The sequence below is a fragment of the Lactuca serriola genome, chromosome 2 (genome assembly GCF_051521515.1).
Source record: "Lactuca serriola cultivar US96UC23 chromosome 2, Lser_US96UC23_V15, whole genome shotgun sequence".
NCBI classification, from domain to species: domain Eukaryota; kingdom Viridiplantae; phylum Streptophyta; class Magnoliopsida; order Asterales; family Asteraceae; genus Lactuca; species Lactuca serriola.
In genome coordinates this window covers 46,498,977-46,522,765 of record NC_136409.1, presented here as the reverse complement: position 1 = coordinate 46,522,765, position 23,789 = coordinate 46,498,977, and the positions used below count along the sequence as shown (strand labels likewise).

Genomic DNA, 23,789 nt, shown 5'->3' with positions numbered 1-23,789 from the left:
TACAGAAAAACCTTTGTACTTTCATCGTTTTATTGCTTAATTATTTTTCGTAGTGAGCGAACCAATACATACATAAGAAACATTTTTTGAGGTTCTCTGAAAAATAAAGAAAAACACGACCTAGTTTTACTATTTTATTGATATAGCCATTGAACTATTATTATTAAAAAGATAAAATTTCACGATTGGTTCTTATGGTCAACAAAAAGTCACATGTTAAGTTGGTTATGAGTTTCAATTTCTTGCATCGCTGGTCTTTAACGCATGTAAAATGTTTTTTATATCCTTATTATTATTATTATTATTTTTTAATATTTTTTACTTATTTACAATTTTGGATTAATATCAAATTATAAAAGCCCAATGCAACCCCAACCCACCCCCACCCATTACCCCAACCACAACCCACCCTGTTTGTCTTCTTGATCACATTTTCTTATCGGTGACTGCATCTTCACTATCGTCATTTCTACAAAAGTTAAATTTCATTGTAAAATATGGTTATTTGTGCAGTTTTAGATTTCAATATTTAGTCGACATCAATATCAAAATCAAAAGCACAAAACTTATGGAAAATGTTTAGTTCCACATAAACTAGAGTTATACTTTCTAGATCCCCGAACTATTGCAAACTTTTTAAAAAAATAGGTAAAATCTAGAGAAACATGTAGACTTGAGTTGGTTGTAGGTCTCTAACGATAGAAGTTTTTTTTTTTTTTTTTTTTTTTTTTTTTTTTTTATTTTTTTTTTTTATAACTTGTAGATCAAATGTTAAGGCGTAGGCCGAGGCATGATGTCAATGGTTCATTGGGTTAAAGAAGGTAAACGATGGGCAGGAATCGTATAACCGAGAACTAAAATCATCACATGAATACTCGTTAAAGATCCGTAATGGCAACAAAAAAAGAAAGAAGAGAAAGTACTTAAGATATTGACAAACCTAGTGGTGGCCAACCGATCAAACCGAAGGGTCGTTGAAGGTTAACGGTGAGAGAGGAAACATGGCATTGGAGAAACTAACGGTGGCCAATGGTGGTGACGAATAGAGGGATAAAATGGAAGAGGGGTACGCGTGAGGTGGTGGTAGAGGAGTAAACATTGATTTGAAAAAGGGTAACCAACCTACGGTTTGGGTTGGCGATGTTGGATGTCGGAACCTAGGGTCGACGGTGTTGTACTCGTCAAATTGTAATAAACTCATATAACATACCTTATCCACATAATAAATTGAAATCATATGGACCTCTGCTTAAAACTTGATAGAGACTAAGAGTGCAAAGTCCATTTAATTAAATGATTTAATCCTGAAGTCCATTTAACTCTACAGACTATTAAGTTCAGGTCCATTTTCTTCTGGCTTCTCTCCTCCTTATATTGCTTTCTTTTTTTTACGGGACTCCCAGGTTGATTATGGTGTAGAAGAGGGGGGGGGGGGGGGGGATTTTAATAGGATATTCACTTATAGGCCATATTCTTTGACCATTAATAGGCTCTACCTTATAGACATAAGCTGCTTTCTTGCATTAAATTTAGCCTTGAATACGATGTGTGCATAGAATCACACTTGATACTCCTTTTGCAATTGATCTTGTAGAGCTTTCATTGGGATTCAATCTGGTCTGTTATTTGTTTAGCAATGAACTTTGTAGTTGCATATCTAACTATTCTTTTAAACATGCATTTGTATTCATGATTATATGTTTTTATAAACCAACTACCTTCTACTATTGACCTATAACCTTGTATCACCCAAGGATATGGGGTAGGTTCACCCACCTGACCCTCATTAAAGGGTACAGTCCCTTTACAGGCAATCCTTAACCATTTTTTTTTGTTTTTTTAAAAGAATATATTACTCTTGATTTCTAATACATGCAATCGTATCTTTTCCTTTAACTCATTTTTACTTTTATATTTTGTCCTATCGTAAAAGTTACTTTATGTATCTCTCCTTTGGAGCACCTTGTCTCATTCCCCAGTTGTTTTAGTAACCTTATTTTTCCCTTCCATATGAGAATCCTCATCCATTGACTCCCATTGATTATTATCAATTACATCCAAATCTTTAGGGTCGCCATCACTCTCATTATCTCTAGGATTTGTTACTCTTTTTTTCCAGAAATTCTACTTCAAGATTAATACTGATGTAAAAGTTCTTCATATATACTTCTATATCAGGGATTATGTTCTCTTCATCCACCTAGAAGTGATTGTCTTCATTGTCCTCACTTTTCATCACTTTCTCTTTCACTCTTACCCTTACCTTCATCTTCAATTTGCAACATGCATTTCAGAATCCCTTATATCTACATTATCATTAACTTAATTGAACTCATGATCTACATTGTCACTAACTTTATTGAATTCATTTATTTCATTCAATTCTTCCCTTTTATGATCTTCATTCTCTTTATTGACCACCTTATCAACTTCAAAATTAGACTATAAAATCTGTTGGTACAACCTAATATCAAAGTCATTAACTACCTCATTAAATTCATTAAATCCCTTATCACAATCATTAGTTGCAAGATCCTTATCCCCACCAAGCCTAACTTCACCAACATCATCCATGGCCAATTTCTTACTACATGATGACAAAGCTTTGTCCTTGATCCAACCCCGTTTCGTATTATACTTAGGGGATAATGAAAAAGCTACATCAACTTCATTGCCTACAATTCCAACTTGTTTTGGTTAAGTTGACATACCATTATGTAAAACAGGGGATGTACATCTATGTGGCATATTAACGGTTTGGTTATTAGTTGCAAGGGTTTCATGTTCCTCAATTTCGTCTAATTCCTAAATGATATTTTTTGTATTATTTTATTATTTTTATTATTTTTTTACAGACGTAAGAGCCATAAAGTAAGTAAGCAAAATTTCCGTACCATGTTCAGTGTAAACCCTTATGATTTATGCTCCTTTACATATTGGGAAAGATTACAAACATCATCATCATTTCCTAGGGTATGTAGTCCAAAATGCATGCCGCCCTTGGGCAGTTGAAAATGATAGTAGATAACCGGAGGAACAGAGTATCCTGATCTTTTTATGATGGTATCCATTTCATGAACATAAAACTCTTCTATATCCACCATACAACATACACAAAAATTCTATCAATATAGTTTTTTTTTTTTTTTTTTTTTTTTTTTTTTTTTTTTTTTTTTTTTTTCTGGAAACTTTGTGAACCCACCTACATGATGTAACTTGATGGTAAATGTAACATCCGGATTCCCAGGTATCCTATTTTGTTCTTTTATTTTTGGGAATTTTGAGGAGACTCGGCGAGTTGGCGTCTAAACTCGTCGAGTATGGTCGCGGATTTGTATGCGAGTTCACAGCTGGACTCGGCGAGTCCACGCTGTTTAATGAAACCCTAATTTCCAGGGTTTGAGACCTATTTCAAGGCCCTTAGGGCCGTCATTTGCGGCCACCAACCCCCAAAGAGAAACCCTAACAGATCTAGAGCGTTTGTGAGGAAGGAGAGGCCATTCTTGATCCTTTTGTGGGTGTTTTTGCAAGAAGGAGGTGACCAAGGCAAGAGGAGGATGAAGGAGGAGCTATTGTGGCGATTTCTGAGTTCTTAGAGATCATATTGAGGTATTTTGCTCGGACCTTCTTCAGTTTTGATGTTGATTCTTAGTGTTAGGGTTTTCTAACCCTTTTAGAGGAAGAATAAGTGGAGCATTTGGTCCCTTCTCGAGTTTATGTCTTGGATCTGGACCCAAAGAGGTCCAGAGACCTTAACCCTTGGAGCTTTATGAGTCATTTTGGGAGCCATGAGCTTGGGATGTCATTTTTTGGGGCTAAATCACCAAGTTAGACCATTTAGATGTTATATAAGTGTCAAGGTCTGAACTTTACGTGATTATCATGCTTGGGAAGGCCAGATCTATGAATGTATGGAACAGATCTGACCTCAGGAGGCCTATGGAGTTTGTGCATGACATGAACTCGCCGAGTCTGAAGAACAGACTCGGCGAGTAGGATGAGGGTTTCCCGTAAATCACTCAGTGAGTGGACTTGCCGAGTTGGGGAATAACTCGGTGAGTCAGGAAGAGTCAGGGGGACTGGAGTTCAAGGCGGAACTCGCCGAGTTGTTCTTGAGACTCGGCGAGTTGAGTCGGGGTGGCCCCGCGATTCATGCCAGGTGGAACTCGTCGAGTTAGGAAAAGTACTCGACGTGCCAAGAGAGGGACTAAGAGAGTCAGCGGACACGTGTAGACTCGTCGAGTCGCCCTAGTGCACTCGACGAGTCGGGTCAAAGTTGACTGTTGACCTTGTTGACTTTTAGGGTTGAGTACAGTTGTATTTATGAGAGTATTACTTTATGTGATTAGGCGGAGGCTAGATCACATTTCTTCCGAGTCAGATATTTACCGAGACACCGAGGTGAGTCTTCTCACTATACGTTACCTAGAGTGGTATTATGTGTTGACCAGAGGGTCTTATGTGTTACGTATGAGATTATGTGCTATGTGATATATGTATGTTGTATGATGTTATAGACCGGACTGGAGGGTCCAACGAGCTATGACCGGACTAGAGGGTCCAACGAGCTACGGGACTGGAGGGTCCCGCTGCGACACATCGACCGGAGGGTCGTATTATAGCCTCGAGTGGCGTATGTGTTGTATGCGGTATTTTGGGGAACTCACTAAGCATTTATGCTTACAGTTGCTATGTTATGTGTTTCAGGTACCAGTGATGAGCGCGGGAAGGCGCCGACATGATTCGTACACACTCACATTGGAGTTTATATATTATGATCTTGGGGTTTTGTACTGATACAATGTGGACACAATGTTTTTGAAGTGATTTTTAATGATATTTTATGGTCGTTCAAAAGTGAAAAATTGTTCAAATTTTTACGGTGTTACAAGTTGGTATCAGAGCCTTGGTTTGAGGGATTCGGATGCATCTTCGGGCGTATCTGAACTCAAACTGAGGATTTGAGGAAAAATTTTGATAATGAAGTAAAATTTTTGAAAAGAGTAAAAAGAGTTTTGAGACAAACAGAGCAGAGCTGTGTGTACGATCAGCCAGCGCCCGAACGGTGAATCCCCAAAATTACCCTTACATTATGTGTTATGAGATAGGTTATGTTACATTATGCATGCTAGAGTAGGCTAGGTATACATATTGGGACTAGAGTGGCCTGATTTGTGATGCCTTAGCCTAGGAGATTTCTGCTGCTAAGATGCTTTGAGAGCGAGTAGATAGCAGTTAGGAGCTCATGAGAGTAGAGTACTCGTAATCCAGGATCCAAGGAGGAGGACTTGGAGTGAATGCTGATGCGGGGTGGTCAGTAGTATTAGGCCTGTACTACTGAAGACACCGGATCAGTGGACACTCCAAGTAAGAATCTTTTGGACAACGGAGGACAAGTAGGGTTACGTATCGAGTATGAGTATGCTCGATCGAGTCTCTGATAATTATTGTTATATTTCAGAGGCATCATGGTTGGGACTCGACACACACCTGAGAGCAGTGGTGTCAGCGACGAGGAGATCCGTCGATTGATTCACGAGGAAGTGGCTGCTGCCATTCGGGCTGAGATTCCTGAGATGTTTGGGGACATCAAGACCACATTGATTGAGACTTTTGATGAGCGGTATGCAGCGCTGACTGAGGCTGCTGCAGCTGCAGCTACTGCTGCTGTTGCTGCTGCCAGACCTCAGGGAGGTGACTCGTTGTTGTTTCGGGAGTTCAGAAACACGAAGCCACCAGATTTCGACGGGACACAGGACCCGATTGCCGCTATGAGATGGATCTTTTACATCGAGGGATATTTCTATACGTGTTCTTGTCCAGAGCACTTGAGGGTTCGGTTCGCCCTGAACCAGCTCCGCTTGGGAGCGAAGGATTGGTGGAAGTTCGTAACGGCGAACTTCACTTTGGCTGAGATTTTCGAGGTGACCTGGGAGAGGTTCACCGCTATGTTCAGAGAGGAGTATGTTCCCCGGTGGAGAGGGAACGGTTGATTCAGGAGTTCTTGACCCTCAAACAGGGTACTGATTCTGTGGCAGTGATCACCAGGAATTTTCATGAGAGGGCGATGTTTTGCCCTGAGTAGGTGTAATCTGAGCAGGCTCGTATGAGCCGTTATCTGAGTGTGCTGAGGAGAGACATTCGGGAGTTCGTGGCGAACTCGACTTACCAGACATTTTCTGAGCTCCAGGCAAATGCTCGGAAGAGGGAGATTGAGTTGGAGACTCAGGCCAGGGAGGAGGCCGAGTCACAGAAGGCGGATCGGCGACCGACTCAGTCTCAATCGGCAGCCAAGCGGGCTAGACCCGCTGATTCGAGATCTGGGGGCGTGAAGGGTCGCACTTGTGGGAAGTGCGGCAAGAGTCATGAGGGGTCATGCAGGGCTGGAGTATGCTACAAGTGTGGGAAGGAGGAGCATATCGCGAGGGATTGCCCCAAGGGATTTTCAGTTTGCTTTCATTGCAACCAGACCGGCCATCGGAAGGCTGAGTGCCCTTAGCTTCTTCAGGGGTTAGTGCAGGGATCTGCGCCTGCTGCTAGGGTTACCGAGGTTCGGCCGGTGAAGGCCGAGGCACCGAAGGCTCGTGGGAGAGCATTCCAGTTGACTGCGGAGGAGGTCCGCGCGGCGCCTGATGTTGTGGTTGGTATGTATTCTATATTCATATTTTATTTGAGTTAAGTTATTATGCTTATATGATGATGTGCGTAGGTACTTTTCTTGTGAGTTATGTGCCTGCTTTGGTATTATTTGAATTGGGTGCGAGTCGGTCACTTGTTTCCGTAGCATTTAGTCAGCACATTAGTATCCGTCGGGAGGCGTTGGATCGGCCTCTACGAGTTTCCATAGCTGATGAGCGAGTAGTGTATGCTTCAGATGTGATTCGAGGATGTGTCCTTGAGATCTTCGATGTGGAGTTTCCGATAGATCTGGTTCCGATTGCGATGGGGGATGTGTGTGTTATAGTGGGTATGATTGGTTGAGCCGGTATGGAGCCGTGATAGACTGCGAGCTTCAATTGGTGACAATTCAAGACCCTAGTGGGGGGAGTTCTTATGGCGTACGACGAGGGTACACGTGCTGGGTCAGCATTTTGTTCGGCCGCTAGAGTAAGACAAAGTCTACAGCAGGGCTGTAGGGGATTTGTGACATATGTGATGGATGTGAGGGTTGATTCAGGGAGACCGAGGTCAGTTGATGAGGTCTTGATAGTGCGTGAGTTTCCGGATGTGTTTCCAGAGGAGTTGCTGGGTGTGCCTCCAGATAGGCAAGTAGAGTTCGGTATTGAATTGGTTTCGGGAGTTGCGCCTATCGCCAAGGCGCCTTATCGCCTTGCGCCTCCCGAGATGCAGGAGTTATCCTCGCAGCTCCAGGAGCTGCTGGGGAAGGGGTTTATTCGGCCGAGCAGTTCGCCATGGGGGGCGCCTATTCTTTTTGTCAAGAAGAAGGATGGTTCACACCGGATGTGCATTGATTACCGGGAGTTGAACAAGCTAACGGTCAAGAACCGTTACCCGTTGCCGAGGATCGAAGATTTGTTCGATCAGTTGCAGGGAGCATCTTGGTTCTCCAAGATCGATTTGAGGTTTGGGTATCATCAGGTGAGGGTGCGGGAGGAGGACGTCCAGAAGACAACATTCCGGACTCGTTATGGGCATTACGAGTTCGTGGTGATGCCTTTCGGACTCACCAACGCACCGGCGGTGTTCATGGATCTCATGAACAGAGTGTGCAGACCGATGTTGGATCGCTCAGTGATCGTGTTCATCGACGACATATTGGTGTATTCGAGATCCAGAGAGCAGCATGAGGAGCATTTGAGGGAGATCCTCAGAGTTCTGAGATCGGAGAGGCTTTATGCCAAGTTCTCCAAATGTGAGTTCTGGCTACGAGAGGTTCAATTTTTGGGGCATCTCGTTAACCAGAATGGGATATTGGTCGATCCGGCCAAGATTGAGGCAGTCATGAGGTGAGAGGTGCCGAGATCACCCACCGAAATCAGGAGCTTTCTGGGATTGGCCATATATTATCGGAGATTTATTAAGGATTTCTCCAAAATCGTTGTGCCACTCACCAAGTTGACCCGGAAGGGTGCTGCGTTTTCTTGGGGTCCAGAGCAGCAAACCTCGTTCGAGACACTTCGCCAGAAATTATGCGAAGCCCCAGTTTTAGCCCTTCCGGAAGGAATGGAGGATTTTATGGTATATTGTTATGCATCGATATCCGGATTGGGAGCGGTGCTTATGCAGAGGGGGCATGTGATAGCATATACATCGAGGCAGCTTAAGCCTCATGAGTTGAGATATCCCACTTATGATTTGGAACTGGGAGCGGTAGTGTTCTCCCTCAAGATCTGGCGACATTATCTGTATGGGGTTCGATGTACGATATACACGGACCACAAGAGCTTGAAGTATTTGATGGATCAGCCCAACCTGAATATGCGCCAGAGGAGGTGGTTGGACGTGGTCAAGGATTATGATTGTGAGATCCTATACCACCTGGGCAAGGCTAATGTTGTAGTCGATGCACTGAGCCGAAGGGCGGAGGGCGCCCTATTGCGGGATGTTTGTTTGAGATTGACAGTGATGACCCCGGTGTTGGATGCTATCCGTGGGGCCCAGGCTGAGGTTGTGAGGCCAGAAAGCCAGAAGAGAGAGCGAGTTGTCGGGCTGGTATCAGAATTCGTTACCAATAGCCGGGGGCTTATGACATTTCAGGGTCGGATATGGGTACCGTCCGTGGGCAGAACGCGTACCATTGTGATGGAAGAGGCTCATCGATCGAAATTCTCGATCCATCCCGGGGCCACTAAGATGTATTTGGACCTGAAAAGGGAATATTGGTGGCCATGTATGAAGAGAGATGTCGCGTGGTTTGTAGAGAGATGCTTGACCTGTCGCAGGGTTAAGGCCGAGCACCAGCGTCCACATGGTAAGCTGCAGCCATTAGAGATTAACGAGTGGAAATGGGAACATATTACCATGGATTTCATCACCAAATTACCAAGGACCGCGAGGGGTGTCGATGCAATTTGGGTGATTGTGGACAGGTTGACGAAGAGTGCTCACTCCTGTCCATCAGTGACAGCTCTTCCGCGGAGAGGTTGGCAGAATTGTACGTGAGAGAGGTGGTATCGCGGCATGGAGTGCTGATCTCGATTGTCTCATATCGAGATGTACGTTTCACTTCCAGGTTCTGGAAGAAGTTTCATGAGGAATTGGGTACGAAACTGCATTTTAGTACCGCATACCACCCACAGACTGACGGGCAGAGTGAGCGGACGATTCAGACGCTCGAGGACATGCTCCAAGCATGTGTGTTGGATTTCGGCGGGAGTTGGGACACGTATTTGCCCTTGGTAGAGTTTTCTTATAACAACAGCCATCATTCGAGCATTGGTATGCCGCCCTTTGAGCTGTTGTGTGGGAGGAGGTGTCGGACCCCCATTTGCTGGGGAGAGGTAGGGCAGCGTGTGATGGGTAGCACTGAGATCGTGCTTCAGACGACAGAACAGATTCAGCAGGTCAGGCAGAGGTTGTTGACCGCTTAGAGTCGTCAGAAGAGTTGTGCGGACAGACGCCGGTCCGAGCTCGAGTTTCAGGTCGGCGACTTCGTGCTCCTGAAGGTCTCTCCTTGGAAAGGAGTGATTCGATTCAGGAAGAGGGGCAAGTTGGGACCCCGATATATTGGTCCTTTCAGGGTGATCGCGAGGGTAGGCAGGGTAGCCTACCGTTTGGAGTTACCAGCAAAGTTGGGTCAGATTCATGACACTTTCCACGTGTCGCAGCTGCGAAAGTGTATAGCCGACGAGTCAGAAATGGTGCCATTAGAAGATATTCAGGTGGATGCGAGCCTGAATTATGTTGAGAGACCAGTAGCGATTAGGGATCGGAAGGTCAAGGTTTTGAGGAACAAGGAGGTGCCTCTGGTTCAGGTCCAGTGGCAGCATCGGAAGGGGTCAGAGTTGACTTGGGAACCAGAGCGTGAGATGCGGGAGCAGCATCCAGAGTTGTTTGCAGAGTGAGACTTCGAGGGCGAAGTCTGATTCTAGTGGGGGAGAATTGTAACATCCGGATTCGCAGGTATCCTATTTTGTTCTTTTATTTTTGGGAATTTTGAGGAGACTCGGCGAGTTGGCGTCTAAACTCGCCGAGTATGGTCGCAGATTTGTATGCGAGTTCACAGTTGGACTCGCTGAGTCCACGCTGTTTAATGAAACCCTAATTTCCAGGGTTTGAGACCTATTTAAAGGCCCTTAGTGCCGTCATTTGCGGCCACCAACCCCCGGAGAGAAACCCTAAGAGATCTAGAGCGTTTGTGAGGAAGGAGAGGCCATTCTTGATCCTTTTGTGGGTGTTTTTGAAAGAAGGAGGTGACCAAGGCAAGAGGAGGATGAAGGAGGAGCCATTGTGGCGATTTCTGAGTTCTTAGAGATCATATTGAGGTATTTTGCTCGGACCTTCTTCAGTTTTGATGTTGATTCTTAGTGTTAGGGTTTTCTAACCCTTTTAGAGGAAGAATAAGTGGAGCATTTGGTCCCTTCTCGAGTTTATGTCTTGGATCTGGACCCAAAGAGGTCCAGAGACCTTAACCCTTGGAGCTTTATGAGTCATTTTGGGAGCCATGAGCTTGGGATGTCATTTTTTGGGGCTAAATCACCAAGTTAGACCATTTAGATGTTATATGAGTGTCAAGGTCTGAACTTTACGTGATTATCATGCTTGGGAAGGCCAGATCTATGAATGTATGGAACAGATCTGACCTCAAGAGGCCTATGGACTTTGTGCATGGCATGAACTCGCCGAGTCCGAAGAACAGACTCGGCGAGTAGGATGAGGGTTTCCCGTAAATCACTCAGTGAGTGGACTTGCCGAGTTGGGGAATAACTCGATGAGTCAGGAAGAGTCAGGGGGACTGGAGTTCAAGGCGGAACTCGCCGAGTTGTTCTTGAGACTCGGCGAGTTGAGTCGGGGTGGCCCCGCGATTCATGCCAGGTAGAACTCGTCGAGTCAGGGGAAGTACTCGACGTGCCAAGAGAGGGACTAAGAGAGTCAGTGGACACGTGTAGACTCGCCGAGTCACCCTAGTACACTCGACGAGTCGGGTCAAAGTTGACCGTTGACCTTATTGACTTTTAGGGTTGAGTACAGTTGTATTTATGAGAGTATTACTTTATGTGATTAGGCGGAGGCTAAATCACATTTCTTCCAAGTCAGATATTTACGAGACACCGAGGTGAGTCTTCTCACTATACGCTACCTAGAGTGGTATTATGTGTTGACCAGAGGGTCTTATGTGTTACGTATGAAATTATGTGCTATGTGATATATGTATGTTGTATGATGTTATAGACCGGACCGGAGGGTCCAACGAGCTATGACCGGATCAGAGGGTCCAACGAGCTACGGGACTAGAGGGTCCCGCTGAGACACATCGACCGGAGGGTCGTATTATAGCCTCGAGTGGCGTATGTGTTGTATGTGGTATTTTGGGGAGCTCACTAAGCATTTATGCTTACAGTTGCTATGTTATGTGTTTCAGGTACCAGTGATGAGCGCGGGAAGGCGCCAGCATGATTCGTACACATGCACATTGGAGTTTATATATTATGATCTTGGGGTTTTGTACTGATACAATGTGGACACAATGTTTTTGAAATGATTTTTAATGATATTTTATGGTCGTTCAAAAGTGAAAAATTGTTCAAATTTTTATGGTGTTACAGTAAACAGTGTAATAGGGTGTCCATATTAAAAACAAGAACAAAAAACAAGTTTCATATGACATGATTTCACATAAAAATACAACATAATGAGCCAAAACCAAAATACATACCATATGCCACCCTTGCGTTGAATGATTTTTTTGACAGTCTTACGTTCTACATTGGTATATGCATTCACTGAGAAACTTGCCTAATCGAAGCTCACAACTTGGAAATCGGATTAGGGTTCTTGATCCACACTCAATGATGAAAGAAAGTGAATCGACTAACAAAATTAGGGACTATAAATGCGAAGGAGGCTCGATATCATCCGTATGACGGTAAAGGAATACATACTCTCATCTATCCTAATAAATGAAGATTTTTTTGCCACACGTCACACTCTCATTCAATTTGACAAATGTCATTTTATTGTTATTTTGAATTAATTTTTTCCCACATGTCATTTTATGGGTCTTTCTATTTAAAAAAATTCCACATAGTACTTTAACTAGGTGTAAGACCTATGTATTACATAGGTTAATTAAAAAAAATTAAATGTAAATGTCTAAATACTTAAGAACTTTGGATTTATAAAAAAATAAGAAAAATAATGAATTATTAAAATTGATTTTTTTATCTTTTAAATTTAAATAAATAAACAAAATAAACTAATGAACTTTAATTTGATAATTTTGAAATAAAAAGGTAAGACCATTAATGAAATTGATATTCATTTATTATTATATTTATTGTAATTATTACATAAAAGTATTATGTGAAATTTATTAAAATAGAAAAACTCATACAATGACATATGGAAAAGAAATTTATTTAAAATAACCACAAAATGACATTTAATAAATTGAATGAGAGTGTCACATAACAAAAAAAAAAAAAAAAAAAAAACCCTATGTTAATACCCTTGTTTTGACAAGTCAAACCTATGTTAATAGCGGAGAACAATAAGAAGGTTAAAACAACAAAATAAAAAAAAATAAGATCTGTTTAATGGACCAAAATAACAATTTTTAAGTAACACAAAGGACCATTTTTGAGCTTTTTCTAAAAGTTATCAAAGTCTATCGACATTCATTGTAGGTGCCGCGTTACACGTGCGAAGTACCTTCTTCGTCCACCTTGGTCGACAAGTAAGGTCTGCAAAACCCTAAAATCAGTAACAAACAACCGATCTGAAATCACTGGGTAGCACAGCAGAGAACAAAAATGGGGTTGCAATGGATGATTTTGACTTATGTTGTTGCTGCGGAGGCAGTCATGGCCGTCTTGATAACTTTGCCTTCTCCCAAGGCTTTGAAGTCTACTCTCGTCTCTCTGATTTCTCTCATTTTACAGCCCTCCATGTTCATCGTCCCCTTTGCTAGTTTTCAGCTTCTAGGTTTTCTTACTTTTTATCTCTTCTGCGCTCTTAATTAGCTATTGATTCTTACTTTCGTAATTGATCTACTTTTTATGCCTTATGATGTTCCAGATATCTACTGGAAGAACGAGCACAGGTTGATGTGTTCTGGTGAGGCTTGTACTGCTGCTGAGAGAGATCGATACGAGAAATCGGTAATTGTTCTTCTAAACCCTAACATCTAATCGTTCATTTGGGGTTTTTAACATCTATATAGAATTTATTGCATCTGTCGAACATATTTGGTTGGAATTAGCCAATCAGGTACCAATTTCAAGCTTCTGATTTGCGATAGATCTTGAGAGTAGAGAGGACTTATGATTGTGATTTGTTCTTCGTTTATGAAAGTGATTAATCTCTCCAAATGGTTGAATTTTCAAAGAACCTTCATCTAGTTGTGCTCAGTAATCATGTCAATAGTATATTTGATTTGTGGCTTTCTCCAATTTAAACACTTTCACAAATCAAGTGTTTTCTAGATAAACGATGTTAAAAAATATTCGATTATTTCTGTATGTTTTGATGTTTTCAAAGTGTTAAAATTGATCTAAAAAATAAGTGCATCAAACTTGTGACATGATGATATAAACTGTTGTTGCAGATATACAAGTCTCAGAGGAATATTATTCTGTGTTGTGCAGCTTGTCTTCTTTACTGGTAAGTGGATGGTTGTTTTACTACGTAACCACTAAACTATTATTTTATTATTGATTTAGGCACAATTAAATTAATTTTTTTGTCAGTTTAGCCACTGATTTTATTTATTTATTTATATAAATGGTGTTTGACAATATGTATGTGAATTGTGATGTGATGCAATGCAATGAAGGTGTGTATATCGTGTTTGCAAGTACCACAAGGAGATTCAAACAATGGAGGAAGTTGAAAAGAGGTACAAGGAAGAGTAGCTTATAGCTTTACCTATTCTTTTCCATCGAATGTTTCTATGTCATCTTCATGTTTTCAATCCTAGGATTTTATTGTACCTTAAAAATCATGGATTTCTGCATTATCGTGTGGTTAAAATAGCTATTACTATCTTACATATTATGCAATTTCTATCTTCTTATAATAAAACTGGGAGGCTCTCTTCTTCATCGGCATAAAAAGTAACTTTTAAAAATTAATCTTGTCATGTTGTGTGTAAGAGATAGAAGAAAGAAATAAGTTATATTACCTATGATATGGATTTGAACATGTCTTATCTATTATACATGTATGTGACATTGACATTTATTGAGAAGGCATGGTATATTTATATATTAGCTCCATTACATTACCATACCATACCATCGTATCCTGTTTCTCCAATCCAATTATTGTTCATTTGAAAAGGATCCATGCACCAGATACCAATCTACTTTTTTTTTTTTTTTTTTTTTTTTTTTTAATTATTATTATTTAAATTATGGAGGACCACAAGTGTATCATACAAAGTTATCATCACAAGCACACCATGATTATGGTTAGATACCAATCTACTTGCATTGACGTATGTATAAACATAGCATAAAAATGATTTACGTATTGAGATTTATACTAGAAGTGTCAAAATAGACAAATAGGACGAGTTTTGATCAATATGGTAAATTTTTTAGGGGATATTTACAAAAGATGACCACGTTGTACCGAAGGTATTGGAAATCATATGGATTGAACAAAATAACCTTCATTATTGGAATGATCATTTCGGATTTAAATAAAATATATAATGTGTATTTAAAAAGAAAATTTGCTTGGTTAAAATGACTACATGATGTATTTTTTGTTTGAAGCAGAAATGATCATTCCAATAATGACGGGTTAAAATGCATTTTTTTTTGTTTTGTTAGATTTCAGTAAAAAAAGAAAAATTTCTTAAAATTTTGTCAAAAGTTTCTTAAAATACCGCATTTGTTTATCAGATTTTGGACATATTTTTGAAATTTTAGAATACTATTTTTTTCTTTTGTCTGGAATTTGGTATTTGAGTCCAAGATGTATTTTTTTAAATTTGGTATTTGAGTCCAAGATAAGGTGTTCTGATATTAAGTTGGTCTAAAATGGTCGGAGATGACCTCATCTCAAATATGATGGTCATTTTTTCAAAGGGTAAAAAATGGTTATATAGAGATAAACTCACATTCCTAATGATCGTTTTTGTTAGACAAAATTGTGAAAAAATGGTCACTGTGTTTGTCAATTTCTTTAAATAAAATCTAAAAAATTTTTATTAGCAAAAGAGGCTTTTATTTGGTGGTTTTGTTGTGATTTTGGTCTTTATCTCGTTAAATTTAATAGGTTGACTATTAACTTTTTGAAAATGACAGTTTTATTCTTAGAGACCATTTCTACAGTTTTATCCTTGAGAAAATTGCAAATTTAGCCAAATACTAATTACTTTGTGGAAAATAGCAAAAAAAAAAAAAATAATAAAAAAAAATTGCATTTTTAGCCACCAAAATCGCAGATGGATTTAATCAATCTGCGATTTCACCATGCCATCTGCGAACATACAAGACGTGCTGTATATATACGATGTTTCTAGGCTAAAATCGCAGCCATCTGCCCATTTGCGATTTCCTCTCGCGGAGAGAGAGAGAGAGAGAGAGAGAGAGAGAGAGAGAGAGAGAGAGAGAGAGAGAGAGAGAGAGAGAGAGAGATTCTCCAAGATTAGATCTTAAAAAACGATTGAGCGATCCTTCAAAAGGATATTATATGTTTTTTTAGGTAATCCGTTTATTGTAATGTTTTTTTCACTTGGTATTCAATGATTTACGGGTTATCAAAAAACAATTTGACACATGATGTTGTTACAATCTTTGCTACCAATTTGTGCTTTTGAGAGATATATGAGATGTTATGGGTTTTTTGTGCTATAAAGGCATGGTGCAGGAGAAAGAGAAAGAGAGAGAATTTTGTTTTTTAATTATTTAAATAAATAAATAAATATTAGATTTAAAAAAACAAAAGAAAAATAGAAAATAAATACTCAAGGGTATTAAAGTCATTTCAGTCTACTGAATGACCAAATTCGCAACAAAACTAGCACAAAAAGACCACGAATTCAAAAAAAATCGGGATTTAGAGCAAAACTCGGAAAAAATGCATACTGAGGAACCATTTTTGCAGTTTTATCTATTTTATATAAGATATTTGGTAAATAATGATCACTATGTTAAATAAGTTTATATACGGGATACCATGTTATTTATTTTGTTATATATATATTTTTTGTTTTTAGAACGAATGTAATGTTTTATTTTGAAATCAATTTTTTGTCTTCATAAAAATCTCAACCTTTATTGGTTGGAAGATAATTATTTGTAAGTCAACGCTTAATAGAAACTGATTTATGATTTACTAGGCGAAACCCTACGTGATTTGCGAGAATACATGTATATACTTAAAATAATAAGTTTTAACAAATTATTATTTAATATTTCTACTTTGAAAACCAATGTTAGTGGGAAAACAAACTTATAGTTAACCTATTAGTTTTATTAAATATTATAGTTTTAAGTCATTGTGATGTATATCATTATTTGATAATTTTATAAACCGTTTAAAGTTGTATAAATTATATATCAAACGTATGATAATCTATATATAACGAATAATAAAAAAGTATAAAAAAACAAACACTATAACTATTAATAACATAAAATACCAAAACATCTATTATAACATTTTTATTAAAAAAATCTATATATAATGAATAACAAAATGCATGAAAAATAAATACTACAACTTTTAGTAACATAAAAATACTAAAACATTTACTAAGATATTTGTATTAAAAAACTTATTTAACCTTTACAAATCATATAAAAAATAATACAAAAATCAACACAAATTTGATATGTAAAAGCACTATTATCCAAGGATTCAACGAATCTATTTTTTAACTCTTCATATCTTAATCAGAAATCTCTTCAAACACATAAATCTCTTTGGTAAGCAAAACTTAATTATCTACTACTAATATAAGTTACAAAGTTATACATTGTTGGAACATAAAAAGTCATTAATAATTACTAATTAATAACTATAAGTTAAAAACTTTTGAGTTGTAAGTAATAAATACATTAAAATTAGAAAACTCTTGAGAGTTGAAGTGGAAGTTTCAAATACATGTTGTGCTTGGATATATATATATATATATATATATATATATATATATATATATATATATATATATATATATATAGGGTGATGTTCAATAGAGAACCATAATTAACTAACAATATAGAAATTTATAACTTTTTATCATTTTTTCAATGATATCAAATTCGATATAAAAAATCGTCAAATTCACAGTGTAAATCTGTGCAAATTCACAGTGTGAATCTGAATTCACACGATGAACTCGAAAAATATAAAATTTATTTTTTAGCATTCACAATGTGAAGTTATTAATTTATAATTTTTTTAGTTTTTTTTCGATAAACAATAAGCTCTAAAACTTGAAAAAAAAATTGGTTCCTTGGAGAACCAATAATTATGGTTCTCTATTGAACTCATATATATATATATATATATATATATATATATATATATATATATATATATATATATATATATATTTCTCATCTAAATAACTGGTTTCAATACGTCATTTTAATCCCTTCCATTCTTAAACATAAAGATATTTAATTTAAATTTGTAATATACATAGTGGATATATACATTAAACAAATAATATATAATATATATTTCTTAAATGTCATATGTAACTTTTGTGATAGTATGATGGAAAAAACACTTTCATATGAAGAATATATCATGATAAGTCAATCATGATTACATATCTAATGTTAAAAATGATGTTATCATTTTAAATATTGTCTTGTAAATATGTTTTTAAGGATAACCCAAAGAAAAACTACACTAAAATAAATTAGAAAATTAGATGATTGAATTCATACATAAAAATATTACATAAATATATTTAACTCAAAATAAAAAAACTCATATATGTCTTTTCTGCTCAAACAGAAAAACTCATCCATTTTATGACTCTTCTTTCTTCCTTTGATACCATTTCAACCATAGAAATTTGATGAAAATTCTTTATTTTCTTGCAATCAAAATGTTTTTCTTGACAAAGAAGAATCATAAAGATGTTCCAATAAAAAAACATTGATGTTTGGGGAATCACATCAAGATTGAGTAATAAGATCATATTCAAGTAACATAATTTGAAGAGTTTGAGAGTTTCAAATGAATATATTTCAAGATAAATGGTCTATCTTGAACCATATTCATTTAAATTACCTCATTTATAATAGATAAATAGAAATAGACCATAGAATATCATTCTTAAACATTAGTATGTAAAAAAAAATGAGAGAAAAAGGAAGAAGTTTATGAGTTTAGGCTATTGTTCTTGCTTATATTAAGTCCCAAACACTTCCTTTAAATCATACAAAAGAGTGACTTAAATTTGGAAATGGTTTGTTCAAGCTTTTATCAAATTTCAAGTATTATTATCAAAGAAAAAAACATATTACAATTACCATGGAAGCATAACCTATTTCTTCAATTTTTCATATATTAATTGTAAACTCTTCAACTACATGAAAGATTTTTGTGTGAAAATACTACTAATATTTGAATCGTAAACGCTTGAACTACATGAAAGTTTTTTGAATCACAATAAAAAAATCATATTACAATTACCATTGATACGACATAACCTATTCATTTAACTCTTCACATTTGAATCGTAAACAGTTGAACTACATGAAAACTATTCAATCACAATGCCTTTAACTACATGAAGGATTTTGGAGAAAAGAGTACTAATATAGCTACATTTATAATGAGAGAACGCAAAAAGTTATTGAAAATTTATAAATATTGTAAATGTTATTAATTAAGGAATATAAAAAATCATTTAGGTTTCAAATCAATATGGTTTGAGAAAACAAATTATCTCTAACCATATGAGTTTGAATGACCTCGTTTATAGATAGATTATTATTCTATTAAGACAAAATTGCCAAAATGGTCCTTATGGTATGTCGAAAATTACCACTTTGGTCTAAATAATTTGAGACTAGCACCACCGGTCCAAAACTTTAGTTGTGAGTTTGGTCTTTTTTTGAATTTTTTTCAAATGACAGATTTTCTCATATTAATTTCTTTTATAGTTTAATTATTTTTTATTTAAAATTAAACAAAAATAATACAACCCCATCCTTAATAACACTATCCCACCTACATGCCTCTAGTAACACACAGACACCATCTCTTTCTCTTCAATGCTATCGGACCACCATCGTTTATTGGAGCATTACCATCGTTGGACTACCACCTCTTGCTGGAACCCTTGAATTCTCCGACGCCGACATCATCAGAGAAAAAAAGAGAGAACGAAATAGCCAAACCAACTCCGATGACATAAGAAACCACCAGAGCCATCCTTCTTCTCTGGCTTAAACCATCTATGTAACTTTCTAAAAATTAAGGGTAAAATTACGTTTTTATTATGCCTAAAACATTCATTAACCTTTAATCCAACATCTAGAAGAGTTTCAAAGTAAAACAATTATCAGAGTTAAAATCCCAAAATCACATATTACGGGAAACACGGGTGTATGCGCTGCGATCAAGCCGAGCCCTTCCCTTTTGAACTGGAGATACCTAAAACCAAAAACCACAAACTATAAGCACGAAGATTAGCGAGTTACTTAAATACCACATACAATACATACAATAAACATATAGTAAACACATAGTGGCCCTGCCCAGCATCGGACCCATCTGGCATCGGACCCATCCGACATCGGGCCCCGCCCGACATCGAGCTGAGCTCGGTAAAACGGGCCATGCCCAACATACAATAACATATATCGAATAAACACATACACATGCCATAATCATGTAGATGTAACATCCCCATTTTTACGGCCATAAAAGACCGATTTCGTTTATGCTTTTTAATAAAGATCAGAGTGACTTCTTAAGAAAAGTATTGCGGAATTTGTTCCCAAAACAAAATATGATATAAATTTATCAAATCATTTCTTAAAGAAATGTATTTTCATTACATTACAAAAACTCGGGATGTCAATCATCGATACAGACCATATGCATAAACCAAAAAGAAATAAACATCTTAGGCCACAAAACATAATCTGGCCTCAATTCCATAATCTCTCGTTAAGTCATCCAACTATGCTTTTGCCACTACCTGTAATACAAGAAACTGAGTGGGTCAGGCTGGGGAGCCTGGTGAGCATATAGGGTTTTCACCCCACAATAAATAAGTTTGTTATTTTCAACAATCATTAAACCCGATTACACGTTCCCGTTATCCTCACCTTACATCCCTAAAGCATCTCTCATAAGGGACTTATCCTAAGGAATTTTATCGGGATGGACACTACTGCTAAGGGGATTCCTTAGCCACATATGTCCGTAAGGAAACCATGGGGGGATGGAGTACACCGATGAACACTTCGTTCACAAACACCTACATGTTGCGAGCCTGCTAGCGTTCCACTGGACTTCCTAGAAAAGTCTATGGTCGACATCCATACTCCGCTAGATGACTGGAACAACGTCAACATTGAGGCCTCTCATCATTTTATTTCACCACACACCAACTATTTTATCTACCCATGTTCTACCCAACATACTTGTAAATATAAAATATATAATGGTCCAGATCTGTAAAACAAAGCTTACATCTTTTATCCAACATAAATTTCAAAGCATAAAATACATATACGGTCTAGATCTGAAGAAAAAGTTCATATCTGAAGGAAAGAAGTTTAGATCTTTCATCCAACATAGGTCTCAAGGTACACAGTTTAGATATGAAGGAAAATTTTAGATCTGAGATGAGAAAGTGTAGATCCGAAGGAAAAAGTTTTAGATCTGAAAGAAAGAAGTATAGATCTTTCATCCAACAAACATCTCAGGTAAACAGATAACATATATATACATATAGCATATAATTTATATAAAATACTTCATCTCTATGTGTAAGATGAAAGTGACTATACACTCACCTGATACGGAGTGATTTGGACAACACCTCGCTTCTAAAAATAACCTTATTTGACGAAACTGGGAAGTTTGCTTGAAAACCGGGCTCTGTGCGGGCAGAGTTTCAGACCGAAAAACTCTTTTTCTCGGAGACTCCAGGCTCTCCGAGGCTTTCTTCTAGTGCTAGGAGGTTTACCTAGACTTAGGAGAGGGTTAGGGAGGTGGTGAGAGAAAATAGAGAGAGAAAGTAGTGAGAAAGTGAGCAAAAATCTAGGCTGCCCTTGGTCCCCTTTTATAGGCGAGACCTTGGACGTACGTTGGGCGTACCGAGGCTTCTACGCGGGGCGTACTCCTCGCTCCGTACACACATGTACGACTGTCGGTGGTGGTGTGTGGCTTATCTCGGACTGTGGAAAAAGTCAATACACGGGGCGTAGGGTCCTCGTACGCGGGGCGTACTTGGTACGCGAGGCGTCTGAAGTCTACGTTGGGCGTAGCCTCGCATCCTGCTTCGCAAATTGCACCTCCGACTTCTAAAATTCATATCTTTCGCATACGAGCTCCGTTTTCGACGTTCTTTATATCCATGCGTAGGCGGGACCGTACTCTACGACTTTCTTCTAGACTTCATCGGCTAATTCTCAAGTGATTCTAAATTTAATAGTATGAGAAGATTACATTGTTTAACGATCGTGTAAAACTCATAACTTCTACATATGGACTCCGTTTTCGTCTGGTTTTTTACCATTGTGCTCCTATTGACGAGATCTCCGATTCTCGTTTAGGTTGCGTCGGCTAAAAATCGTTCGATATACAATTCGAACTCCGGCTGTGCACTGCTGATCCGAAACTTAGGAAAATCACAACTTCCTCATACGAAGTCAGATTTGGGCGTTCTTTCTATGCACGCTCTTGGTTTAACGAACACTACGGATTTAGTGTAGATCACCAAGGCTAAAAAGTCCTTTATCGTAAATTCACTATTTACGTCATGCAGTGTCGTGCCGGTTCTGTCATGAAACTTTGACAGACCATTACTTCTTCGTTATAACTCGAATTTCAGCGTTCTCTATATGTCCGAAATCCTTGTCACGACCACTACCACTTCATGTATCGATATAGGGTTTATTCAAAACTTAAATTTTGACGCTTATTTTTATCCTTTATTAATTATAACTTTATAAATAAGTAATAAGTATATAAATTCACATAATTCACATAATACTCAAATAATTCATCTTTATTACTTTAAAATGGGTTACAATGGTTGACCTAGACTTTTGCATTATAGCATCAATGCTCAGCCTCGAAACACGGGCGTTACAATAGATACATAACATACAAATATTCATCAGCCCCCGCCCGACATCGGGCCTTAGCCTGAAAAACATATAAACGACGACATATGTAAGAGTCACAAAGATAGCTAGCATATTAACATCACAACATAAACATGGGATGACATTGGTGCCATCGACCCGCTAAACCCGGTAAGGAAACTCACCTCGAATGCAGAAGCTCACTGAAAGAATTCTCTAGTTGCTGCCCTGACGACGCCTCCGAACTATCATATCAAAAATAACACCCAATTATCAATTAGGTTCGAATCCATAACCACAACTTCATACCTAGTGTAAAAAGACCATTTTACCTCTAACCTAGCTTTATCCAAACCCATGACCCAAACTACAATCTGAAAGGCCCAAAGGACCACTAATCAACCAATGGCCTAATTTTCCAAATTGGGCCCAACCCCATATAGGCCTTATCCTAAGCCCATAATCACCTTAATTACAATTCATATTACCTTAAGTACCCCTTGGGACAAACTTGATCAAATATATAAATTGAAAGTCAAAGTCAACGGTCCAAGTTGACCCAACTCGCCGAGTTGTCCTCCAACTCGTTGAGTTTCTCCATCAACTGCACAGATCGGGAAAAACCAAGTAAACTCGTCGAGTTCTCCCAAGAACCAACAACTTAATGCATTAAGCTACCTTCATCGAATCCAAGAGCTCCAAAGCTTAGATTTCGATCAAAACGAGACCAAGAAGGGTTAAGTTTCCAACTTTACCCCTAGGAACCACCTAAATAGGACCAAACCCAAACCCTAGACTTAAAAGAGCGAGGACTTAATCATTAAGCACTTTATCATCAAAGAGAAAACCCCAAAATGCAGATCTGACCCCATAAGGCTAGATGGCCACGTAAAGTTTCCAACTTTATGCTTAAGCATGATTAGAAGGAGCTCAAAAGCTCAAAAAGAGCTAAATGAAAGACTTAATGAATGCATGAAGCCCTTAAATCCATAAAGTTGGCACCTTTATGCCAAAAGAGCTCATATAGACCTTAGATCTGAAAGAATAATCATTTGGGATGTCCTAATCCCAAACATCCACCCACCCATGGCTAAAAAGCATAAACTTTAACCCAAGAAGAGATCTAAGCAACTAATAAGCAATGTGAGAACTTGATACCTCAAAAACTTGGCAAATGAGACAAAGATTTTGGATCCAATACTTCTTCAAGACAAGCAACTCCAAATTCCTTAGCTCCTTCAACAAGAACCAAAAATGAACTCTTAAGGCTCTCCCCATGCTCCCACACTCAACAATGGAATCGATTTCAGGATTTCTGGATAGAGGAGGCTTGTAAGGAGGCCAGCCAAAGAACCTAAGGCCTTTATG

The 23,789-nt window shown here is 38.1% G+C and overlaps 1 protein-coding gene across 1 annotated transcript; it reads left to right on the top strand.

Moving 5' to 3' along the window:
- The first annotated feature begins 12,789 nt into the window (after positions 1 to 12,789).
- On the top strand, positions 12,790 to 14,234 carry LOC145086212 (uncharacterized). The gene is made up of 4 exons (XM_079023956.1): positions 12,790 to 13,104; positions 13,198 to 13,280; positions 13,727 to 13,782; positions 13,955 to 14,234. The coding sequence occupies exons 1-4, from the start codon at positions 12,933 to 12,935 to the stop codon at positions 14,031 to 14,033; spliced, it is 390 nt and encodes a 129-aa protein (XP_078880082.1). The 5' UTR covers positions 12,790 to 12,932; the 3' UTR covers positions 14,034 to 14,234.
- Positions 14,235 to 23,789: the final 9,555 nt, after the last annotated feature.